Source organism: Lactuca serriola, chromosome 3 (assembly GCF_051521515.1).
Source record: "Lactuca serriola cultivar US96UC23 chromosome 3, Lser_US96UC23_V15, whole genome shotgun sequence".
In the NCBI taxonomy this organism is placed as follows: domain Eukaryota; kingdom Viridiplantae; phylum Streptophyta; class Magnoliopsida; order Asterales; family Asteraceae; genus Lactuca; species Lactuca serriola.
In genome coordinates, this window is record NC_136410.1 from 132,504,796 (window position 1) to 132,513,038 (window position 8,243).

General features: G+C 36.0%; 1 protein-coding gene across 1 annotated transcript; it reads right to left on the reverse strand.

The window, feature by feature from the left end:
* Positions 1-397: 397 nt before the first annotated feature.
* On the reverse strand, positions 398-2,068 carry LOC145093157 (protein PHLOEM PROTEIN 2-LIKE A10-like). Its single transcript, XM_079031226.1, has 2 exons — positions 1,948-2,068; positions 398-1,829 (listed from the first exon to the last, which is right to left on the reverse strand). The coding sequence occupies exon 2, from the start codon at positions 1,729-1,731 to the stop codon at positions 538-540; it is 1,194 nt and encodes a 397-aa protein (XP_078887352.1). The 5' UTR covers positions 1,732-1,829; positions 1,948-2,068; the 3' UTR covers positions 398-537.
* Positions 2,069-8,243: the final 6,175 nt, after the last annotated feature.

The following is an 8,243-nucleotide window of genomic DNA, read 5'->3' on the forward strand; positions in this document are numbered from 1 at the left end:
TTTGCACCTTTAATTCCAACTTATTTTTTTAACAAATGTGTCCAAAAGTTTGGTAGTTGTTTCGATTATAGTCCTAATAAAAAAAAATACAGTAAATTACATAAATGGTCCATGTGTTTGACAAAAGTTTGCACTCTAATTCCAACTTATTTTTTTAACAAATAAGTCCAAATTTTAAGTAGTTGTTTCAAATATAATCCTAATAAAAAAAATAGAGTATATTACATAAATGGTCCACGTGTTTCACAAAAGTTTGCACACTAATTCCAACTTATTTTTTAACAAATGAGTCCATAAGTTTGATGATTGTTTCAATTATAGTCCAAATCAAACATATGAACATACAAACAATCTATCAAATTCCAATGTTCAAAACAAGAACCCTAACATTCAAAACTATATCAAGATAAAATCACTACATTATATAGAATGAGTACATTCTGTTCCAAATATATACATATAATCATGTATTGTATCTCGTATAAATTGATTAAATCCAAGCTAAAGAATTTCATTTTTCATCATTTCATATCACAATTATGTAGATGAAAAACTCCATGGACTACTTAACACATGCAACCACACAGAAAGACAAATAGTCATAACAGTATATGATTTTGTACTCACATACCTGTAAACTTCACGCCCTTTATCAATGGCGTCATCATGAACTCCATCAACTTTTCTTTTCATACCTGATGATAATTGATCCAAGAAAAACTCCAAGAAAGATCTTACAGTTGCAAATGTCACACGCCCAGTTACATCAAGAACAAGCTTTCTGTTGCTAGGAACTGCTAAAGTTGAAGAGATTTTGTGAACAAAACCTGAATTGATTTGACTTTTTCTTGGTTTGATTCCGTTTAAAACAAGTTCTTTTCCTTTTGCATCTGGATTTGTAATCACTTGGTGGGATGTTCTTACGAGAGTCTCGATTGCTCCATTGGTGAAGGAAGTTAAGAGGTCTCTTGCTTTTTCTTCGTGTTTGGGGTTTGTGAAACCTGAGAGGATTTGTTCGTATGGGTTTACATCCATGGTTTTATCGAGGTAAACTGTGACTAACGTGCTTACGAATTGTTGGATGCAATCGCCGATTAGTTTCTTGCATTTCTCTTCTGCTATTACATCTACAAATTTCTGGATAGAGGTTGAAGTTTCTGAGATTCCTGAGGTGTTTGATTCGTTTCCATTTCCGGTGTAAATTGCCATCACCATGTTCTTAGCGAAACTTCCAACAACAATGGAGGCGAAACCAGATCCAGAAGGAGAAAAGAGTTTATCTAAAGCTCTGTCTGAAAAACTGTTACCTGGATCGGATTTTCTTTCCCCAACTTTGTAGCCTCGCAAGATTCCCACAGTTAAAGCTCTTGTAACAGTAATGATAGATTCTGAAACTTCATCGGATCTTGTGATTTTCGACAATTGCTTCAGACTGTTTGGGATTTCGTCTGAATCAGATTGTATGAACTCTTTCAAGTCCTTTGAAACGACTCCTATTGTCTCTGCGGAATCACCAAGTAATTCAGCGATTGAAGCTAACGAGCCTAAAACCTTTGCGAATCTCTCCCTCTTCTTCACCACAGAAGGTGAGTTGTAAACCCTAAACGCTCCGTAACTTGAAAGCCCTAACGCTCCGATGAGAAGAATCCATTTCTTTCTCTTTCGAGTGTAATCCAAACTCTTCTTCACGATATCCGAATCCAAGCTCTTCTTGAAAAGATCCAAATCCATATAACAAACAACTCCGAGGATTTGAAAGAAACTAGGGTCTTAATTTGATTTACTGAATTAGGAACTAAGGGAATTGAAATTCCTTGATGATAGTTGACCTAGGGTTTTCAATTGTCAATACGATAAACAGATAAATTCGTAAAATCAACATATACATACACCTAAAACGTATAAGTATCGATGTGATTGTGTGTATTTATGTGTGATTCTACGAACCTTGAACGCAAAGGGCGGGAATGGAGTTGCAGAATCTTTGCGTCGTCGAGTCTGCTGCAGACCTACGTATCAATCGTCTCGATCTGATCCACTCCGAAAAATCCGTGTTTATAAAAGCTGTTAAATTCCACTTCAACTCCCTTTAGTTTTGAAAGTTTTAGAATTCACCTCCATACATTTATTGCTAACAAAAGTTAGCATGCATTATGAACATGGTAATGTTGGCATTACAAGAGAATAAGGACGAGCAAAGGTTCAGACCCGGTTTGAATCGGATCAGGAACCAGTTGATGGTAAATGTAGAATTGGAAATTGGATTTGTCATAAGGACGAGAAAAGGTTCAGATTCAGTCTGAATCAGATCAGGAACCAGTTGATGGTAAAAGGAGATTCGGGAATTGGATTTGTCATAGCCTAAATCGGTTCTGATGTCGGTGTCGATTTTCAGTTTCAAAACCAATTATTTTTTTTCCAAATTAAATTTCTAACTGTTAGTTTTATCAGATTCTTAACTATTTTACACTCAAAATCAATTTCTGGTTTCTAAATAAAAAGAAAAGTAGATTCTTACATCTTATCAGCATTAGATTTTTCTATGATTTTATACAATATTTTACGATATAATTGCTACTGAATTTCAATGTCAATGACATTTTCCAGTCCTTATGTTCAATCATGATTTTTTTAACCATTTTACATTCAATATCAGTTATGACTTTAAAATAAGAAGTAAAATAGACTTTTATATCTTTTCAAATGGTACAAACCTTATGTTTAGTGGATACAACAACTACCTGATTTGAAGAACAATGTCACTTTCTACTCATCTGTTTAAGAAAATTTTAACCATTTTACATTTAAAATTAGCTTCTTACTATAAATAGAAACAACGTAGACTCTTGTATCTTTCAAATGACATTGACCTCATGTTCATAAGACTTTTTCTATGATTTTATATAAATTTTACAACACAAAATATCAAACAATTTTATTTTCAAATTAGCCTTGGCTTGGTCTAGTTTTTTTAATGGAACGAGTAGAAGTTCACTTGGTACTATATCTAGGCATATAAAATAAATTATGTTGGCCAGTTATACATATTTTGCATTTAGGTTTTCTCTAATATGGTCATTTTCTTCTTATATATTCTCATAACATAGTGTGATTCTAAATCAAACAAGGTATGGACAAAATTATTATTATTATTATTATTATTATATATATATATATATATATATATATATATATATATATATATATATATATATATATATATATAGAAGTAGGTTCATACGAAAACATAAATATCTTGTAAAAACGCAAAAACGTATTTATCTTATAAAAATCAAACATATGTACTATAAAAAATAAATTTATTAGCAATAAATTAAAGATAATAAGTTTACATTGGATCCTGTTATGATAATATAAATTTAAAAACATTTTTAACAAAAAAAAAAATCACGTCCTTAACCATTTTTAAATTTACATTTTCATAATAAAAATGTCAAAAATCATACTTTGGTAATATAAAACAATTTCTCATCTATTATCGATTATCATAATGTATTTCAAAGTTTGGATGAATTATTGTCCAAAATATAATGTTGAGGTGACACAATCTCATAGGTTTTTTTTGTTTTCGCGTTTTCGCAAATTATTTGCATTTTCGCAGATTATTTGCATTTTCGCATGAATATATAGGGGGAAACTTTGAATTTTAGAATCAAACAAGGTATGTTGGTTAGTTGAAGATGAAGTTGGGGGAGTAAGTTTGCCTTTTAGCTATAATTCAAAGCCTAAGAATGACAATTTTCTCATAGATGTTTGGAGGATAGGGGTATGTTACTGGATGGGTTACGGTTTAAGTCGTATAACTCTGTAATGTGTGGATATCGATGACGATTGCAATAGATTAAGGGCCCACTCCAGTAATGCCAAATGCCAACCGCCCAAAACTATTATTCGGTCAATATCGACCCTCTACCGAGTTAACTCATAATATCAATAACTTAGTTTTAAAATAATTACATTGATACCCATTAGTTTTACTTTTAAAATTTGGAGCGACACAAATTTATGAAATCGGTTTAGAAACTAGAACCAAAGATTCATGAAATACTCGTTAAATTGCATTTAACTTTCTATTATTATAACTATATAGACTCGTATATTACACAAGTTTATTAAAATCATATAAATCATTATAATTTTTTAAAATAGTTACATTGATACCCATTAGTTTTACTCTTAAAATTTGGAGCTGTAAGTCCCGGTTTCAATGATCCAAACCAGTGATCAAGCAGATAGCAATCAATCAGAATAAGAATGGAGCAGAGGAAAGATAAAACCAAGCATGCACACGTTAATATCACAAAAACGTCAGGTACACCTTGGATACACACACATACGTCACTCTAAAACTGACACAGACACACTCTATTTATAGGACCACCAATTGTACACGCGTTGTACAGCCGTGCATCCATGTACGGCCGTACACACGAGTTTGGCCGTACATAGCCACACAACAAGCTACAAACACCATTACAAAGTCCAAAATCCTATCAAGACTTATACAAGATGGATGCCTAGCCCAAACCACTATATTATGACCTATCACTTTCCCCCTTGGTTTGAGGCTAGCATAGACTTGGTCTTCAATCTTTTGGTTTCTCGAACAGCCTTAGGTCAGATTTTCCTATAGATCCCAGCCAGAGCTTATCCTTGATAATTGTGGCAACCATTCCTGTAAATTCTTTTGCAGAAGCCTCCATGATCTCCCTCCTACACACGATTTGATGACGGGCCAAAGTGTGAATGTCTTTCTCTCTCTCTCTCTCTCTTTCTCTCTGAATCTCAAAAGATCCTTAATGCTAACGAGCCTAAGAACTCCTTCTCTGTTTTTGAATTTTATGGCTGCAGTTGTTGTTTCATCATCAAAGGCCCAAAAATCCATATCATCAAGATATTCATCATGAAAATGTTGTGGGATTGGAATCTCCTTCAATTGGTTTGTAGCTGGCCACAACATTATCTTCATCGGTTTGTCAGTTTCAAGATCAAGAATATCTTTGTCTTTTCTAACCAAAGCTTTTGCTGTCTTCATCATGGGGAAATTATCTCTGACCTATCTATCTAAAAACTATTTGAAGTTGAAAGCACTAGGATTCTTTGAAGGATTGTGGAATGGAGCCCTTGAGAGTTCAGAGAGATCAACCTTTGTCCAGGAGTTGAAGTCATGCATGCTTTTATAGTACTCTGTATTTCTAGAATTTCTCTTAACCACCCACAATTTAAGTTCATGATCATATGCCCACATTTTGATCCCTGTACGATCACCAAATCGATCACCAAATTTTATCTTTTCAAGATCTGTCACAGTGAGTTGAGGTTCATTTGCTTTACGATTCTCATTTGAGTTCTTCATGAAGAACAAACCTACTTTCTTCTCAGCTGTGACTATTCTCTTTCCATGTTTAAATGTCATCTAGGGATTGGCATTCACAGGCTCTTTCTCAAACAGATTGACAATTCTTATTGTTCTTGGGGGTGGTTGATCAACAGGATTTTCGCTTTCGGAAGGCTGGACGGGAGTAGTGGGAGGATCTTCAATACCATGAGGCTGTTGAAACAAGGACTGGAACTTATCACCAAAAGCTTCAAACAATTTGTTCTTCAAGCTGAAGAAGAAAGCAGTTAAGGATCCAAGATTAGTTTGCAAATCAAAAATCTATTTTGACTTCAAAGCATTGTCTACTTCAAGCTCAGCGATCATGACATCATGTTTCCCAATAAAAATGTCCTTCTCAATATTTTGCTAATTGAGAATGTTGATTTCTTCTTTGAGCTTGGACACAACAGGATCAACATCCCTTGAATGACCTTCCTCAATAGATATCCCTTTTCCACGCGAAGAAGGTTCTGAATTATGTTGTGCCAAGTGCCTTGCTAGACTGATGGAGGCTTCATCTAGCGAAGGCCTTGTAGGGGAGTATCCTTGAACAGCGGGAGATGTTCCAGTTTCATATATTGTACTTGGGCCTTGTTGGGTAGGTACAGTTGGTGCAATAACTGTTGTGGTGGTGATTGTGGATGGAGCTGGCAGTGCTTGATCTTGAATAAACACTCCCTGCCTCGGATCGAGTCGTCTTCTTTTTACAGAAGGCAGGGAGGTTTATGTTGGTGTCAGATCACTTGTGGATGGCACAGATGTAGGAATAGCAGAATCAGGAGGAGGAATCCTTGAAGTTGCATCCCTTTGGCTTGAAGTATCTTCCATCGATCTTGACGTATGAGGCATAGTTTCGAGAGTCTCATCAGCAACCCTAGTCTCAGTTGCTGATTGAACAACTTCATTGACCCTTGTAAAGAACCTGTCAACGAAATCCGAACTTGGACCAAAGTCATCATCTTCAAGACCAAGGTTAAGGGGGGTTTCCTCATGGTTAGATCCTGTAAGGTCCATGTCCTTCAAAAAATCATCAACTTCGTCATCGTCATTTACCATCACATTATCCATTAAATTTTCTTCAAGCTCGTCCTTATCATCACCATCTCCATCGTAATCACTCTGAACCTCCACGTTTTGCAGTTGGTCATGCTCCTCTGCCACGATTGTGATAGGAGGAACACGATCTTCTTCGTTTTCATGCTCTGAAGCCGAGATAACAACATCCTCGGTTTCCGTGGGGCTTGAGAGATCATCAGACTCAGAGTGATCACTTTCTTCAGCAAACATGCCAAACTTGATCAGAGGATACTTTCCTTCAAAATTAAACTTTCCTTTTCGATTTTGCTTCATCAATCCAAAGGCACTTGAACCAACAGACTTAAGGTCCAAGGTCTCTCATCCTCTTTCTAACTCTGGGTACATGAGATTGAAGATTAACTGAAGAAATATTGGATACATGAGGAACTTATCTCTTTTGTTTCCGTCAATGTTCACAATCATCTCGTGCAAAATAAACTTTGAGAAGTTGAACTCTATTCCTGAAGCTAAAGCAACAATTGCACCGGTGTTGATCAGAGAGATTTCATTAGCTCCTGATTTCCGACCGGAGATACTGCTCACAAATACATGAGCTAAGTATCTCCAGTACGGAAGCAATAATTTCTTGAGAGTGGGAGGGAAAATCCCCTCATATCCCATTTGATCCAGAACCTCTTGAGTCTGATCTAGATCAATCTCCTTCGGGAATTCAGGTTCGTCATTGATCTGCAAATTTTCTCGAAGGATTTGTTCAGTAACCAAGACTTTCTTTCCTCACACAGAAGTTTCAAGATATTCCTTATCATCCTTTATCACAGTTGCGTTGCTCCAAAACTCCTTAACCAATCGTTGATAGATGACCGGACTGGTGGTGAGAGCAGTGAACAAGCAACATCTTCTTAAGCCATTGACTATGAATTGGAAATCGGAGTGAGCCTCTGGAGGATCAACTAGGTAAATGGCCAAGTTGTGAACTTTAGCAAATTCAAGACCTGCCATATTGATCTGCACAAAACAAGCTAAGTGAGAAAAACACAAAAAAAAAATCATCAATAAACATCGAGTGTTTTCCCATTTGACAGTTAAATTAAGCTTTCAATGGAGAAATTTTCATTTTTAGGGAAAAATTGGGATGTATGATCATACACTGGAGTCCAGCCGTATACGGGTGTCAGACCGTACACGCCTCATTGGTCCCAAAAACCCGTTTTTCCTTCAATAAACCCTGAATTTCTGGTCGATTTTGCTCAAGAATAACATCACAAGGGTCGTTAATGAGATACCTACACAGTGATTGGTTAATTTCAAGAAAATCGAGAGTTTTTAAGGCTTTAAGAGAGAGAGAGAGAGAGAGAGAGTTCGCCGGGTGTACGGCCGTACTCAGATGGAGGGAACCAAGGGAATCTTTGGTAGTGGAGTGGTGCAGTGGAGAAAAATAGACCAATAGCATTCCAGCAACACTTGCGAGGGTGGAGTCTCAATCACGCAACACTTGCGAGGGTACCCGTGCAACTACACACTTTTGGGCATTTTGGTCATTTTGTTCACCATTTACCTTGGGGGGTTGGATCTTTCAGATACACTTCGATTTTCCACCATCGTAGACCACTAGAGGCAATTTTAGAGCTCGATACTCATTTTTCTCATCTTTCTAAGTAATTGGTTGTTTCTTGATGCAATTATACTTTTGTGATTGTTATTTTGTTGCCATGAGTGGCTAATTTATCTATTTTGGTTAACTTTGGCTAAAACCCTTGGATATTTGTGGGTTTTTGAAGGATTCACGCTTAATTGTCATTTATCT